General features: G+C 34.7%; 1 protein-coding gene across 2 annotated transcripts in view; it reads left to right on the forward strand.

Annotated features, from left to right (window-relative positions):
- LRRK2 (leucine rich repeat kinase 2) overlaps nt 1-18299 on the forward strand; it is a 158777-nt gene that overhangs the window by 126874 nt on the left and 13604 nt on the right. For both annotated transcript variants that reach the window (XM_066258115.1, XM_066258116.1), the window contains 6 exons: nt 3591-3761; nt 5334-5434; nt 8732-8926; nt 10428-10621; nt 11917-11989; nt 12773-12957. In XM_066258115.1, the coding sequence (XP_066114212.1) occupies nt 3591-3761; nt 5334-5434; nt 8732-8926; nt 10428-10621; nt 11917-11989; nt 12773-12957 (919 nt within the window). The remainder of the gene's footprint in view (nt 1-3590; nt 3762-5333; nt 5435-8731; nt 8927-10427; nt 10622-11916; nt 11990-12772; nt 12958-18299) is intronic.

Consider the following 18299-nt stretch of genomic DNA (forward strand, 5'->3'; position numbering starts at 1 on the left):
AAAATACTATGAAGAACTGTATGCCAAAAAATTAGACAACCTAGGTGAAATGGATAAATTCCTAGAAACATATAATCTTTCAAAAATCAGTCTGGAAGAATCAGAAAACCTAAACCAATTACAACAAGCGAAATGGAAACAGTTATCAAAAAACTCCCAGCAAACAGAAGTCCTGGATTGGATGACTTTACAAGTGAATTTTACCAAACATTCAAAGAAGAACTACACCTATCTTTCTCAAGCTATTTCAAAAAAATTCAGGAGGAGGAAAGACTTCCAAGCTCCTTTTATGAGGCAAACATTATCCTTATTCCAAAACCAGGTAAAGATAATACTACAAAGAAAGAACCCTATAGGCCAATATCTCTGATGAACATAGATGCTAAAATTCTCAACAAAATATTAGCAAAACAGATCCAGCCATACCTCAAAAAGATCATACATCATAGTCAAATGGGATTTATTCCTGGAAGGCAAGGCTGGTACAATATTTGCAAATCAATAAATGTGATTTATCACATAAACAAAATGAAGGATAAAAATCACATGATTATATCAATAGATGAAGAAAAAGCATTTGATAAAATCCAGCACCCATTTATGATCAAAACTCTGAGCAAAGTGGGAATACAGGGAACATACCTCAACATAATAAAGGCCATCTATGACAAACAGCCAACAACATACTCAATGGGCAAAAATTAAAAGCAATTCTGTTAAGATCGGGAATAAGGCAGAGGTGCCTCTTTCACCATAGTTCTGAAAGTCCTAGCCATGGCAGTCAGATAAGAAATAGAAATAAAAGACATTCAAATTGGAAAAGAAGAAGTAATACTATCATTATTTGCTGATGATACGATACTGTACATAGAAAACCCTAGACTATAATCTCAGTCCAAACCTGCTAGACCTTATAAGTGAATTTGGCAAGGTGGCATGATATAAAATTAATATCAAGAAATCAGTGGCATTTTTATACACCAACAATAAATTGTCAGAAAGAGAAGTTAAGGAAACAATCCCCTTCACTATTGCATCAACAAAAATTAAAGTACATAAGAGTAAATTTAACCAAGGAGGTTAAAGACTTGTACTCAGAAAATTATAAGACATTTAAAAAAGAAATCAAGGAAGATACAAACAAGTGGAAGCATATACCGTGTTCATGGATAGGAAGAATAAACATTATTAAAATGTCTATACTACCCAAAGCAATCTATAAATTAAAACCACAATGAGATATCACCTCACGCCTGTTAGAGTGGTGCTCATTAACAAATCAACACACAATAAGTGGAGAAAAGGGAACCCTCCTGCACTGCTGGTGGGAATGCGGACTTTTGTAGCCACTTGGAGAACAGTATGATATTTCCTCAAAAAATTAGAAATGGAACTGCCTTTTGACCCAGCTATCCCACTTTTAGGAATATAGCCTAAGAAAACCAAATCATTGATTCTAAAGAAGTTATGCACCCCCATGTTTATGGCAGCATTACAATAGCCAAGATCTGGAAACAGCCTAAGTGTCCATCAGTGGATGAGTGGATTAAAAAGCTGTGGTACATATACACAATGGAATACTATGTGGCCATGAAAAAGAAAGAAATATTACCTTTTATGATGGCATGGATGGACCTGGAGATTATTATGCTAAGTGAAATAATCCAGGCAGAGAAAGAAAAATATCATATGATCTCACTTATATGTGGAATCTAATGAACAAAGTGAACTGAGGAATGGAATAGAGGCAAAGGCAGGGTTACAGGGAGCAGAGGGACAGCTGTCAGAGGGAAGGGGGTTGAGGGGATAGGATCACAGAAGGTGAAGGGATTAGTGAAATTATATACATAAGACAGAGATACAGATAACAGGACAGCAAATCCCAGAGGGAAAAGGGGGAAGAAATTAGGAAGAGAGGGACAACAGGGATGTAATGGAGGACAATTGCAACAAAAGTGGTCGGGGGTGAGGGTGTTATATTGAGTGGGACACTTGAATCCATGTTAACATAATAAATTAAAATTAATTAAAAATAAAAAAACCAATTACATATGTTTATTGTAGAAAATTTGGAAGTTTTAAAAGAAAATAAAAGCTAGCCATAACTTCAGTGTATGGAATAACCCATTAATACATTTGAATGTATTTCTTTGTTGTATTTAATTGTGCACATTTTCATCAGCCTTTTATTTTGAAATTTTTAAGCCTCAGAAATGTTTAAAGGATAGTATAATATACACCCATATATACTTCACCTAAATTCATCTATTAACTTTTGCCACACTGCCCTCTCTCACTCTCCGTGTATGTGAGTGAGAGTTTTTGAAATTAAATACTTTATACTATGTCACCCTTGAACACATTGTTATGTATTTCCTTAGAATAAGGATATTTGTTTACATAATCACAGTACCATTATCACAGCTAAGAAAATTAACTTAGTTGATTTTGATTTTATTGCATGTTTGATAAAATTTGTCTATTCAGAATAATATTCTACATTTTATTTACATTATAGTATGTGACCATAAAATGACTTTTAAATTTCTGTATGGTATACATTATTTAACTGATTTCCTTTTATGGTAGGAATTCTTTAGATTGTTGATATTTTTACTATTATGAGTAATATTGGAATACCTTTTTTGTGAAGAATTTAAAAGCAGCATATCTCCATTGTGGAATGAAAGGTTTGTTTCCTCTTAAAAGAATTTCAGAGCATTGGCCTGGCGTGCAGAAGTCCCAGGTTCGATTCCCAGCCAGGGCACACAGGAGAAGCACCCATCTGCTTCTCCACCCCTCCCCCTCTCCTTCCTCTCTGTCTCTCTCTTCCCCTCCTGCAGCCAAGGCTCCATTGGAGCAAAGTTGGCCCGGGTGCTGAGGATGGCTCTATGGCCTCTGCCTCAGGCACTAGAATGACTCTGGTTGCAACAGAGCAATGCCCCAGATGGGTGGAGCATCGCCCCCTGGTGGGCATGCCGGGTGGATCTTGGTCAGGCGCATGCGGGAGTCTGTTTAACTGCCTCCCTGTTTCCAACTTCAGAAAAATACAAAAAAAAAAAAAAAAAAATTCAGACATGAACTATCACCTGAGAAAGAGGGATTTTATTTGTTTTAGAGGTGGTTTCATTTTTATTTTTCTATTGAGAAGGAGCAGAGTCATAAGTTCTCAAAATAATGAGGGCATTGGAATTTTAGCCAAGTTTAAGTGACATGGTGTGAAGTATAGTAATCTCTCTCCTAACCCCTTCCTCTGTTTGAAACACTGTAATGGGAATAGCTATTATTAGAAAGGAGGAAAATAATAGAGATTTTATTTTTACTAAGTCTCATCTCTTTAATTTAGAGATATTACCTAATAATTTTTTATTGACTTTTACTTTTACTGTTCTTCAAGATTGACCTGGAGGTAACATGTCCTGGGACGGTCCTGTTAATTGCTTGATTAAGGTGTCTTTTTGGAGATGACATGGCCTAGTTTAGAACTCATCTCCCAGACTCTTCATTAGCACATATGCCTAACTATATGCCTCCTTAGCTATATAAGCTCTGGTTTGTGCATACTTATTAATATATCTGTTTACTTCCAGGATTTCGTGCACCTGAAGTTGCTAGAGGAAATGTAATTTATAACCAACAGGCTGATGTTTATTCATTTGGTTTACTACTGTATGACATTTTGACAACTGGAGGTAGAATAGCAGAGGGTTTGAAGTTTCCAAACGAGTTTGATGAATTGGCAATACAAGGAAAATTACCAGGTATGTTTTATTTATCTATGGTAGATATTTTTAATGTCAGCAGTTTCATTTTTGTTATATAATTGTAGTTGTATACTTAATTCATTTCACAGATTATATATATATTTTCTGTTTAGTGCATAAATATTCTTAAATCCTGTGACACATGAATAAAAATCGTATAAGTAAGGTAGCAGTTTCAGGCTTTTATAAAATCCCAAATTAGTATTTCTGTACTTGAATATATTTTGAACAGTGCTCAGAAAAGGGTATTTCTATTAAAACTTCAGGTTTAATGAGTTCTATTCATTATAAGTTACTATGTGCCCATTTTCCTAGATTCTTTTCATTTTCTTATAGTGAAATAATTTATATGCAAATAGAAGCTTGAATTATTTATAATAATAATTTTTAGTAGTAAATAGTACATTAGTAATAGTAATAATTGCTAGTAGTAAATAGTATAATTAGTAAGTTAGTATTTAGTGAGTTCAGATCTCATTTTGTATGGTTGTCTCATGCTTTTAAGAAATTCTAGGACTTTGTCATTCATTTCATGAGTATTACTTCAATTCCCAAGAAAAAGTATTCTTTTGAATATATTTAATTTTTCTCATATTTTCTGCTTTCTTTTTATTTAAGAAATATTTTTAAGTATACTATGTGTCACTTACAGGGAAATTAGCTTTATTTCCTTTTGGGGGGCTTTAAAGATTTCCAGCAAAAGAAAATTTATTCTCATTTGGACAAACTTTAGATACAATCTGGGTCATCTCTCTTACTTACAAGTAAGCTTTCCAGTGAAAGTTTCCAAGTTTCTCTTTTATATAACCAGAAGAATGATATATCTTTTGTAAAAAACAAATATGTACAAACTGTGGGAATAGGAGAATTAATATTCAAATAAAAAGTACATCCATAGGAGTCTTATTATTATATAAACAAAAGTGTTTCAAAAATCTATTTAAGGCCCTAGTTGGCTCAGTGGTAGAGCGTTGGCCTGGCATGCAGGAGTCCTGGGTTTGATTCCCGGCCAGGGCACACAAGAGAAGCGCCCATCTGCTTCTCCACCCCTCCCCCTCTCCTTCCTCTCTGTCTCTCTCTTCCCCTCCCGCAGCCAAGGCTCCATTGGACCAAAGTTGGCCCAGGCACTGAGGATGGCTCTATGGCCTCTGCCTCAGGTGCTAGAATGGCTCTGGTTGCAAAGGAGCGGCGCCCCAGATAGGCAGAGCATCGCTCCCTGGTGGGCATGCTGGGTGGATCCTGGTCGGGCACATGCGAGAGTCTGTCTGACTACCTACCCATTTCCAACTTCAGAAAAAAAAATCTATTTGAAATGTAGGTATGGAATGAAAATATATTATTTTATTCAATTGGTATCATTGTCTTTTTTTTACCATAAAAATCAAGAAATCATTTTTAAATTTCTCAAGTAGAGATAATGCTAACAAAATTAACTTTTTGTGATTAGATTCATAATTTATGTAGGATTATGGAGATCAATATTTTGCAATATCTGGGTCTTTTATGTACAATGAGACAAGATAATTGTTCTGATTTGTCTAATGTTCTAGCATGCTTTTGAATATTTAGATCCAGTTAAAGAATATGGTTGTGCCCCATGGCCCATGGTTGAGAAGTTAATTAAAATGTGTTTAAAAGAAAATCCTCAAGAAAGACCTACTTCTGCTCAGGTATGATGATAGTCACAATTTATCAGTATTTTGTACAGAACATAAAAAGCATATGTACACATATATAAAATCTTCACATATATACTCAAACATATAAATAAATATAAACACAGTTCAGAACAATATTAAAGCAAACTTCGATGTTCTCCACCCCAGGCACCTAATGAGAGAAGCCCTCATCTGCCTCTTCCTGAATGGGTCACTCTCCTTTCCTTGTAGATATATATTTTTTGGCTTTTGTGATAATACTTGCCTTTCTTTTCTTTGTGATTTTGTCATTCAGTCTAGTTTCCTGTGTTCATAGCTTATTTAAAATGGAATCATAACCATGCAGTGTTCTGAGGGTTTTCGATTGTTCTCTGGAAATTATTTGTGCAAGCTTCATTCAGGTTAATTATTTTCACAGCTATTCCATTTGACTGTTTGAATGTACAACAGTGTATTTGCTCACAGTCATGTCCATGGGTATTGGTATTGTTCTCAATTGTTTGCTGTTATAAACACTGCGGATAGTATGAGAATTGCTTTCTGGTACAGACCTAGGAGTTGAATTGCATAATCATAGGATTTGTGAATATCCAAGTTGTTATCTGAAGAAGTTTAACAGCTTAACACTTTCGATCACCTGTGTTAGGGTCATTGTTTCTCTATGACTTCTCTTTAAATTTTGGTACTATCTGATTTCTTTATTTTTTTCCAATAAGTTCAGTCTTGTGTATTAATTTACATTTTATCTAATTGCTAATAAGTATGAGCATCTCTTTATATGTTCATTGGTCATATATATTTTCTTTCTGGAAAATGCCTCTTCTTTTGCCCACTTTTTGCATATAAATTAAATAAGAAAAATATTCTTTAAATAGTATATACTATGTCTTTGTTGATTATATATGTTGCATATTTCTTTACCCAGTTTGTGGTTTGCTTTATTTTTCCTGTGGGGTGTCTTTAATGAGCATAATTTCTTGATTTTAATATACATAATTTTTAATACAGCTAAATTTAATAATTCTTTTTTATAGTTATTACTTTTGGGGCACTATTTTAAGAAGTTTTTACCTCTTCCAGAGTCACAAAAATATCGATTGTTTTTTTTTTTTAAGTTTAAATGTTTTGCTTTTGTTTTGGTCTCTGCATCCAAAACTATGTGAAAAATATTTTGCTTTTGATATTTAAGTCCTTAATCCATTGGAATTGACATTATTACTGGATTCAGTTTCTTTTTCTTCTTATGGATAACCAATTTGTGCAGCTTCACCTATTAAATAGCTTTTTTTTCCCCATTGAATTTTTTTTCCCATATTCATTCTGTAATTTGTCAAAGATGCAAGCACATAGCCACGCATACATTCTCTTCCATTGGTCCATTTACCCATTCTTCCTTCAATACTATTCGGTTTTAATTCCTGTAGCTTCTTTCTGCACTTAATTTTCTCCTCGACAAATGTTGTTGTTATTCTTGCATTTAATTTTTGCATAGGAATTTTAAAATAAATCTGTCAACATTTATGAAAAATGCTATTGCGCTTGGGATTGGATTTGCATTGAGTCTGTTGACAATTTGGGGATGATTATACCCTTATGATATTAAATCTTCATATTCTTGAATGTGGGTTATCTATTTATGTCTTCTTAAGTGACTTTCAATAAAGATTTATAATTCTGCATATAGGTCATTGACCTCTTTCTCTGAATTTCCTTGTTGAAAACCATTTTAAACTCAATTCTAGACTTGAGATTTTTTTTTTAACCACCAAGGTGATGGAAATCAGGTCTATAAATCTTAACAGTATGCTTGTGAGTAACAATTTCTTAGGATTCTTTTGCTTTCTTCCTCTTTGTCTGTAAAGTCATAAGGCAACTTGCCTTGTACCAGTGAAAGTGGGAGTGTGGTGTGGTTTTATTTCTAGTTTTCATTTATTCTGAATATGTAGCCTTTTGGGGTCCCAACTGGATAGGAACCAGGACCTTTAGTAGACTTTATATTGCATAGGCCCTAGATTTAAGCTTCTTTTCTACTGGCTCCACGAGGTATCCAAAACCACATGTCAATTTGCATTCAGTAGACAGATGCCTTCAGGGCAGAATTGGCTTCAGTGTTCATCTGACCTCTCTGTTTTTTGTCTTTCTATGATTTTGGCCTGGTAGTGCTTTATGGTGTTGTCAACTCTTTAACATTTTTAAGAGATTACGTAAAATACTTTCATAAGCATTTTAAGTTGTCTTTAGCTGGAAGGTCTTCCAAATAACTTCAAGTATATTATTGGAAATAGAACTCTTACAATGTTTTAAAGTGATACAGATTTTAATAGGTCAAAATAAGAGCTGTCTTTATGTTGTGGACTCTCAATTTTGTATAATATTTCATTGAAAAGCTTTTGTTCAACTTTAAGTCTCCTTCTCAAAAAGAGCTGAATACATATACACTGACTTTATCAAACATCATATTATCATCTTGACTACTACCCCTACTTGATTTTTAATTTAATTACCACTGGTCTTAATCACACAGACCTTTTATCATTTTATATTTTTTAAATTTTATTTTCAATTTTACTTTACCTGTATTTTATAGATTATAAAACAACCTTGAATTTATTTTTAGTTCATGACATTAAAAATCTTTGACATACTCATTTAATCTTTAACATACAGTGTACAAGTATATACTAAGCAAGATGGGTAAACTCATCACCTTTGTCAAGTTAAATGCTGAGACCATAAGGCACTTTCTTGGGGTCTTGTGAGGGACAAGCATGTGGCTGTGTCATGAACTCTCATTTCAGTTTTCTGCTTCTGGGTTCTGTATCTTTATGGTGGCCCTACACTGTCTCTCCAGTTCTTTAGTGCTTGAAGAAAAAACATAAAAACAGAATTTAGAAGTAATTTGTGAATTTTGTTACCAAAGATTAAACTTTATTTCCCCTTCAGTTGGTAGAAGTTGTTGGCCGCTGCGCTCATCTTCAGCGTGACGTGGCTCTGCAGCATGAGACTGAGTGACCGCACTAAATTTTGGTCACCGGCACTTTGCAGATTTTCTTTCCTTTTTAAGTTACAGAACATACCCTATACACAAAAAGAGTGTGTATCATGCACAGTTGAAAATAAGTATTATTTTAATGTAATTTTATCTATAGCTTTGGATTATTAATCTTGCTGCTCTGGGTGAGTCACAGTTTAGCTAACAGGTTTAAGTTTCTCTTGATAGAGCTATGCTATTTAGTTCTACATTATGTGCAAGAATATTTCAAAAGAACATGTGTTAACCTGATGTATGCGTCTTTTTTACTTTCTCAGGTCTTTGACATTTTAAATTCTGCTGAGTTAATCTGTCTGATGAGACATATATCAGTACCTAAAAACTTCACTGTAGAATGCATGGTTGCTACAAATCATTACAGCAAGAGTGCAAGTGTCTGGCTGGGCTGTGGGCACAGACACAGAGGACAGCTCGCGTTTCTTGACTTAACGACTGAAAGACACACTTATGAGGTAAATCCAAGTCCTCTCAGTTAGAGATAATACAGAAAACTTATTTTTGCAAATTATTATTTTTAAATTTTATTTTTCAATTACAGTTTGCATTTAGTATTATTTAATATTAATTTCAAGTGTACAGCATAATGGTTAGATAATTTTAAAGCATGTACTACTTAAAAAGTGATTTAGTGCCTGGCCGGTGGTGGCACAGTGGATAAAGTGTCAACCTCGGACACTGAGGACCCAGGTTCAAAACCCCGATGTCTCCAGCTTGAGCGCCGGCTCAACCAGATTGAGTACGGGATTGCTAGCTTGAGCGTGGGATCATCAACATGACCTTGAGGTCCCTGGCTTGAGCCCAAAGTTGCTAGCTTGAGCCCAGGGTTGCTGGCTTGAGTAAGGGGTCACTGGCTCAGCTGTACCCCTCCCCTCCACCATCAAGGCACATATGAGAAAGCAATCAATGAACAACTAAGGTGCCGCAACTGTGACTTGATGCTTCTCATCTCTCTTCCTCTCTCTTTCTCTTTCTCTTTCTCTCTCCCTCTCAAAATAAGTGACTTAGGAAATTAAATAAGAGCTAATTAAGGAATATTATTAAATTGGCTCCTGTTCGAACAAGAGTATTCATATGAAATGAGTTTGTGTTTAATTTTAAAATCGCAGTATATGTATGTCATTCATCAGGATCTCTCTCTAGAAACAGAGACTGAGACAGAAATTTTTGTTCAAGTGATTTCAGGAGGAAGAAACTTTTCAGAAAGTATAAGAAGCCAGAAAGTACCGGGGGGCAAAGCTCAGAGAACATGTAGTCTTTGAGGGAGTCCAGGCCTCAGTCTCCATTCATAAGAAACTCGAGTATGAATAGCAGTACAGATTTCTCCCTCCACCAGGCGAATGGACTAGTCCTTATTCCCATACATTACCCAGTTGTTGGCTGCAGTCTGCCCCAGGAGACGGATGGTGCAACCTGCCAGCCTTTCGTGGGCCAGCCAGCTCCCATTAGCTGAGAATAGTTCTGCTGTGAAGGATGCTGCCCTGAGCTATTAGGAGCCTAAACTCAGCAGCTGGCGGTGGGAACACCTGACTGATGGAGCAGCTCTGGGCACAGCTTCTGCAAGATGGATCAATGAATTGTATTGGAAAATATAAGATAAATGTCTAGATTTTAAATAACCTAATATTTTGACTGTTGCCTTGAAATACATGTTGTTATTGTTAAGGTTGAAAAGTCCTTTCATATTATTTTGATGAAGTGCAAAATGATAATGAGGAATAATTTCCCATTTTTAATTTTAATTTCAGATGTATTCTAGATGGGCAAAACTTGCTTGCCAGTGAGCTCGTTTATTGTTGAAAATTAACTAGAATTGATACTGTTTTTTAAAATCAAAAGCAAGAAATTAAAAATGTTAAGTATGTGGATAACATAATATATATTTTTATTTTATATATGTTCTAGTCATGTAAGCAAGAGCCAGTTTCTTTAGAATGTATTTTCTTCTCCTCACAGGAAGTTACTGACAGTGGAATTCTGTGCCTCGCCTTGGTGCGTCTGCCTGCCGAAAAGGAAAGCTGGATTGTGTCTGGGACCCAGTCTGGCATGCTCCTTGTCATTAATACCGAAGATGGGAATAAGAGACATACCCTTGAAAAGATGACTGATTCCATTACTTGCTTGTATTGCAATTCCTTTTCCAAGCAAAGGTACACTAGTGAATTTGACCATTGGGGTAAAATTACACACCTTTCAGGTGACTTGTGTGCAAATTATTACAGCATCAGCAAAGATTGCTCATTTCTAGCATTTTTTCCATTGTTAAGGGAATTGTGGGAAGCCACAAAGATATTTATTTTTTCTGTAAGCAAGTCAAACCGAGGCATTTATAAAAATAGATCAATCATTTCTGAAGACCCACCAGCCTTGCTCCTGGTTTTCTTTCAGCTGTGGATCTATTTTTTCACTGCTCCTCATATCACTTACTTTTGCGGGGCCCCTTCAAAGATGACTTCTCATTCATTCTCTCTCTGAATATGTATAAATATATATCAATAGCTTGTTATGTGACAGTCATTGTCATCCCAATAAATTTAATAAAAAGGAAAAAAAATATCAGTTGACTAGCTGCCAAATTGGAAAAAGTCAAATAAATGAATTCATAAGTTGTCAATATATGGAAAATACTTAATCAAATCAGTAGTAGGGCTTTTATCTAAAAAGAAATTATCTAAATGGTGTAGTTTCTGGTGTGAGCAACAGGCTGGTTGCTGTAATATTTGAGGTAGGATGACTTCCAGGAGCCATTAAGATTAAGATGATTGTACCCCAAAAACTCTTCTGGGTTAAGTCAGTACTAGAAAATAAATATTAGGAAAATGTGAAGCCAAGTTTTTGGCAGTTGAAATGTAAACCATGCTTAAATTTTAAAGTTGAAATTGTTTGGACATTGTCAAAGAAAAAATTCATTAGATGGGGTTTTATTTAACAAAGAAAACGTCATTCCAGACCATTACAATAGGGGAGAGACTGGACTCGATTCTGCTGAAATCAAAGCCAGGAGAATTTTAAACACTAGGATGAGTAGTGGAAAAGTACTAGAAGACTTTGAGGGGAAGGGGAAGTTGCCAAAGTGATTAGGCCATCTGTGTTTGCAAACTGGTGCTTATTGGAGTCAGGCTTCTACGTTCTCATGAAGATTGGGAGATGGAGCAATCTTTCTTGATTACATTTCTAAGGAAGGGCTCTCAGATTCTGGAGAAAGACATAGTTAGTTGGTCCATAAAACTGGCAAGAAGTTAGAAGAAGATTTATATCTCAAATTGACTGAGAAAGAATTTACAACTTATGTTTTCTAAAGTAAATGATTTTTAAAGAAGGGAACAAGTGCCTGTAGTCAGGAAAAAATCTGTCTAAAGATTTAGTCAAATTATGGGAAATGTTAAGACTACTCTCGTCAAGATAAGCATTCTTTTTGTAACAATTTTGACATTTTTCCCTTTAGCAAGCAAAAAAATTTTCTTTTGGTGGGAACTGCTGATGGCAACTTAGCAATTTTTGAAGATAAAACTGTTAAGGTAAATGTTGAGTGCATTCTATATAAAAATTTATGTGAAGTCCTTTGTTTTATATGTGCTCATTCCCAGCTCCTTCTGAGTGATTATAAACTCTCTGACAGCGTGGATCGTAAATTCTGCTTTTTGTCTTTTACGCAGTAGAGCCTTTATAAATACTTGCTGATTGAATGTGTGTTTTTTTGTGAATGAACCCAGGATAAAATTATAAACGAGATCTGATGTATAATGTTAGGAATATAAATAATTTTTAAATATAAGCCAAATTGATTATTACTTATAAATATTTTGTGGAAAAATGAAAGGAAACTTAAGTTTTAAATCTGTTTACTACCAAGCTTTTTTTTCTTTAGCTTTGAAAATATCATTTAACTGTTCTCTAGATTCTCTTTTACTATTAAAGCTTTTATTCCTCCTTCTATCCACTTGTCTGTGGTTCCCGCTCTTCGTTCAACATCCTACTGTTCATACTTTGTTATTTATCAAAAAGCTGTCATCTAATGAGAGACAGAGAAGTAGAGTAAAATACATAGTAAAATACATATGCCCTGTACAGTTATTGCATGGAGAAGAGAAGAGACTAGTTATAGGATAATATTTTGAATGTTGCTTGAATTGAAAACTGTGTTTATAAGTCCTTAGAAAAAAAACATATCCTGGATTTTTATTTTAATACCTTTAACCATATAAGATGGGAAAGCTCTTTTTAAAAAAGCTTAAATTTTACAGCATCTTACTCTGTAGATATTCTCACTGAAATGAATGTGATCTCCCTTTTCGGTGAAGTGTAAAGGAGCCACTCCTCTGAAGGTACTCAGCATAGGAAATGTCAGCACTCCGCTCATGTGTCTGAGCGAATCCGTGAATTCAGCTGAAAAGAACATCATGTGGGGAGGATGTGGCACAAAACTTTTCTCGTTTTCCGATGACCTCACCATTCAGAAACTCATTGAGACCAGGACAAATCAGCTGTAAGTTACTCCTGTGTATGCAGTTAGTCATTTTATTCATGCTTTATCTTTATAATCATGTCAATAATGCTGATGATAATCCCAAATGAAAATCTTTTAAAATATATAATTTTTCTATTATGAAATGAAATGTTTGTTATAGAAAGCTGAGAAAATTCCAGAAAGCAGAGAGACATTAAAATATCACCCTGCCTAAACATAGCTGAAATAAAATATGAAAACCTATGGTAATCTTAGGAGTATTTACTATCCAAATTTTTAACAATTTTGTTCTCTGTTTCAAATAAAATACGTAATTTGAAAAGGAATATTTTTATTTAAGGATTTTATATCTATATTTTGGATAATGTTCATTAACTATTGATTGTGGAAAACATAGGCACTCAGAATGAAGTCCTCTGTAGATTTGGTGGTTACACAGATGTCCCTTCTCCATCAGTCAGTTATACATTTCAAGCAAGAATAAAATAAAATATAAACCTTTTCCCAGTTTATTGTTTCAATTTTTAAAGTTATATTTAACTGAATCATTGCAGTTGGTTCTTATTTATCACATTTCTCAGTGAGAAGCAGTGTAGGTTGGTGTGATAAGAGCATAAATCATAGTTCAGATACTGGCTTTGTCCTGTGTTGGTTTTGTGAACTTGAGCAAGGACTTGTCTTACCTGAGGACTGTAATACACAGTATCTCAAAGACATGTTTGGAAGACTAAACAAGAAAATTCATATAAGGAACTGAAGATAATGCACAGCACTTGGTAAACTGTTAATCAATGTTAGCTAATTATTATGATTAGCTTTGAATTATGAATCCTTACCTCAGGGATATCCTAATTTCTCAATATCCAACTAGTTGCCCAAGGTGGAAACTTGGGAGTGCCCTTTACCCTTTTATCTGTTAGTCTCTTTATGCACTGGACTCCCCTCCTAATGGACTTTCTTTTTTTTTTTTTAATTTCTTATTTATTTATTTATTTATTTATTTATTTTTAGTGGGGTGACATCAGTAAATCAAGATACATATATTCAAAGGTAATATGTCCAAATTATCTTAAAGTTCAATTATGTTGCATACCCATCACCCAAAGTCAGATTGTCCTGTCACCCTCTATCTAGTTCTCTTTGTGCCCCTCCCCCTCCCCCTTCCCTCTCCCTCTCCCCCCTCCCCCCGTAACCACCACACTCTTGTCAATGTCTCTTGGTCTCAGTTTTATGTCCCATCTACGTATGGAAAAATGCAGTTCCTGGTTTTTTCTGATTTACTTATTTCACTCCGTATAATGTTGTCAAGATCCCACCATTTTGCTATAAATGATCCGATGTCATCATTTCTTATGGCTGAGTAGTATTCCATAGTGTATATGTGCCACATCTTTTTTATCCAGTCATCTATTGATGGGCTTTTTGGTTGTTTCCATGTCCTGGCCACTGTGAACAATGCTGCAATGAACATGGGGCTGCATGTGTCTTTACAAGTCAATGTTTCTGAGTTTTTGGGGTATATACCCAGTAGAGGGATTGCTGGGTCATAAGGTAGTTCTATTTTCAGTTTTTTGAGGAACCACCATACTTTCTTCCATAATGGTTGTACTACTTTACATTCCCACCAACAGTGGATGAGGGTTCCTTTTTCTCCACAACCTCTCCAACATTTGCTATTACCTGTCTTGTTAATAATAGCTAGTCTAACAGGTGTGAGGTGATATCTCATTGCAGTTTTGATTTGCATTTCTCTAATAACTAAAGAAGATGAGCATCTTTTCATATATCTGTTGGCCATTTGTATTTCTTCCTGGGAGAAGTGTCTGTTCATATCCTCTTCCCATTTTTTTATTGGATTGTTTGTTTGTTTGTTGTTGAGTTTTATGAGTTCTTTGTATATTTTGGATATTAGGCCCTTATCTGAGCAGGTGTTTAAAAATATCATTTCCCAATTAGTTGGCTGTCTGTTTATCTTGTTATCAATTTCTCTTGCTGAGCAAAAACTTCTTAGTCTGATGTAGTCCCATTCATTAATTTTTGCTTTCACTTCTCTTGCCTGTGGTGTCAAATTCATAAAATGCTCTTTAAAGCCCAGGTCCATGAGTTTGGTGCCTATGTCTTCTTCTATGTACTTTATTGTTTCAGGTCTTATGTTTAGATCTTTGATCCATTTTGAGTTAATTTTAGTACAGGGGGACAAACTGTAGTCCAGCTTCATTCTTTTGCATGTGGCTTTCCAGTTTTCCCAGCACCATTTGTTGAAGAGGCTTTCTTTTCTCCATTGAGTGTTGTTGGCCCCTTTATCAAAAATTATTTGACTATATATATGTGGTTTTATTTCTGGACTTTCTATTCTGTTCCATTGGTCTGAGTGTCTATTTTTCTGCCAATACCATGTTGTTTTGATTGTCGTGGCCCTATAATAGAGTTTGAAGTCAGGTATTGTAATGCCCCCAGCTTCATTCCTTTTCTTTAGGATTGCTTTGGCTATTCAGGGCTTTTTATAGTTCCATATAAATCTGATTATTTTTTGCTCCATTTCTTTAAAAAATGTCATTGGAATTTTGATGGGAATTGCATTAAATTTGTATATAGCTTTGGGTAATATGGCCATCTTGATTATATTTATTCTACCTAACCAAGAACAAGGAATATTCTTCCATCTCATAATGTCTTTTTCGATTTCCCTTAACAATGGTTTATAGTTTTCATTGTATAAGTCCTTTACATTCTTTGTTATGTTTATTCCTAGGTATTTTATTTTTTTTGTTGCAATTGTGAAGGGGATTATTCTTTTGAGTTCATTCTCAAATGTTTCATTGTTGGCATATAGAAAGGCTATTGACTTCTGTATGTTAATTTTGTATCCTGCGACCTTACTGTATTGGCTTATTGTTTCTAGAAGTCTTTTTGTGGATTCTTTGGGGTTTTCGATGTATAGGATCATATCATCTGCAAAAAGTGATACCTTTACTTCTTCTTTTCCGATATGGATGCCTTTTATTTCTTTGTCTTGTCTGATTGCTGTGGCAAGAACCTCTAGTACCACATTAAATAAGAGTGGAGAGAGTGGACAACCCTGTCTTGTTCCTGATTTAAGGGGGAAAGCCTTCAGTTTTGTGCCATTTAGTATGATGTTAGCTGATGGTTTATCATATATGGCCTTTATCATGTTGAGATATTTTCCTTCTATACCCATTTTGTTGAGAGTCTTAAACATAAAATTGTGTTGTATTTTATCAAAAGCCTTTTCTGCATCTATTGATAATATCATGTGGTTCTTGTTCTTTGTTTTGTTGATATGGTGTATTACGTTAACCGTTTTACGTATGTTGAACCATCCTTGAGATTCTGGGATGAATCCCACTTGATCACGATGCATTATTTTTTTAATATGTTGTTGTATTCGATTTGCTAGTATTTTGTTTAGTATTTTAGCATCTGTATTCATTAGAGATATTGGTCTGTAGTTTTCTTTTTTTGTGCCATCCTTGCCTGGTTTTGGTATAAGGGTTATGTTTGCCTCATAAAATGTGTTTGGAAGTATTGCTTCTTCTTCAATTTTTTGGAAGACTCTCTGTAGAATAGGAACCAAGTCTTCTTTGAAGGTTTGATAAAATTCGCTGGTATAGCCGTCTGGGCCTGGACTTTTATTTTTGGGGAGGTTTTTAATGTTTTTTTCTATTTCTTCTCTACTAATAGGTCTGTTTAGGCTTTCTGCTTCTTCTTGACTCAGTCTAGGAAGGTTGTATTGTTCTAGGAATTTATCCATTTCTTCTAGGTTGTTGAATTTAATGGCATAAAGTTTTTCATAGTATTCTACAATAATTCTTTGTATATCTACGGTGTCCGTGGTGATTTCTCCTCTTTCATTTTGGATTTTGTTTATATGAGTTTTTTCTCTTTTTTCCTTGGTAAGTCTTGCCAAGGGTTTGTCAATTTTGTTGATTTTTTCAAAGAACCAGCTCCTTGTTTTATTAATTTTTTCTATAGTTTTTCTGTTCTCTATTTCATTTATTTCTGCTCTGATTTTTATTATCTCCTTTCTTCGCCTGGTTTTGGGTTGTCTGTGTTCTTCATTTTCTAGTTCCTTAAGGTGTGAAGTTAAGTGGTTCACTTGGGCTCTCTCTTGTTTGTTCATATATGCCTGAAGTGATATGAACTTCCCTCTTATCACTGCTTTTTCTGCATCCCATAGATTCTGATATGTCGTATTATCATTTTCATTTGTCTGTATATATCTTTTGATCTCTGCACTTATTTCTTCTTTGACCCATTCATTCTTTAGAAGTATGTTGTTTAGTTTCCACATTTTTGTGGGATTTTTTCCCTCTTTTTTGCTGTTGAATTCTAGTTTCAAGGCTTTATGATCAGAAAATATGCTTGGTACAACTTCAATTTTTCTGAATTTGCTGATGTTGTTTTTGTGGCCCAGCATATGGTCAATTCTTGAGAATGATCCATGTACACTGGAGAAAAATGTATACTCAGTCCCTTTGGGATGAAATGTCCTGTAGATGTCTATCATATCCAGGTGCTCTAGTGTTTTGTTTAAGGCCACTGTGTCTTTGTTGATTCTCTGTTTGGATGACCGATCTAGAGCCGTCAGCGGTGTATTGAGGTCTCCAAGTATGATTGTATTTTTGTCAGTTTTTGTTTTAAGGTCAATAAGTAGCTGTCTTATATATTTTGGTGCTCCTTGGTTTGGTGCATATATATTAAGAATTGTTATGTCTTCTTGATTCAGTGTCCCCTTAGCCATTATGAAATGGCCATTTTTGTCTCTGAGTACTTTTCCTGTCTTGTAGTCAGCATTATCCAATATGAGTATTGCTACACCTGCTTTTTTTTGGATGTTATTTGCTTGGAGTATTGTTTTCCAGCCTTTCACTTTGAATTTGTTTTTATCCTTGTTACTTAGATGAGTTTCTTGTAGGCAGCATACAGTTGGATTTTCTTTTTTGATCCATTCGGCTACTCTGTGCCTTTTTATTGGTGAGTTTAATCCGTTTACATTTAGTGTAATTATTGACACTTGTGAGTTCCTCATTGCCATTTTATAGATTGCTTTCTGTTAGTTTTGTGCCTTGTTTGATTCTTCTCTTTCGTTTTTCTATCTTTGTTTTTATTTGGTTGTGTTCCATACATCTTTCTTCTATTGCTATCTTTTTTAAATCATGTGTTTCTGTGGTGGTTTTTTCAATGGTGGTTACCATTAAGTAATGAAAAGGGTTCCTACCCTGTTCATTGTAGTGCACTATTTTGTGAGTACTTTTGCCCTCCATCGCCCTTTGCTACTGTTAATCTTCATCCTCTCCCCCCCTTTCTTATTGTTGTCACAGTTTAAAGTTGGTTTTGTT

Source organism: Saccopteryx bilineata, chromosome 2 (assembly GCF_036850765.1).
Source record: "Saccopteryx bilineata isolate mSacBil1 chromosome 2, mSacBil1_pri_phased_curated, whole genome shotgun sequence".
NCBI classification, from domain to species: Eukaryota; Metazoa; Chordata; class Mammalia; order Chiroptera; family Emballonuridae; genus Saccopteryx; species Saccopteryx bilineata.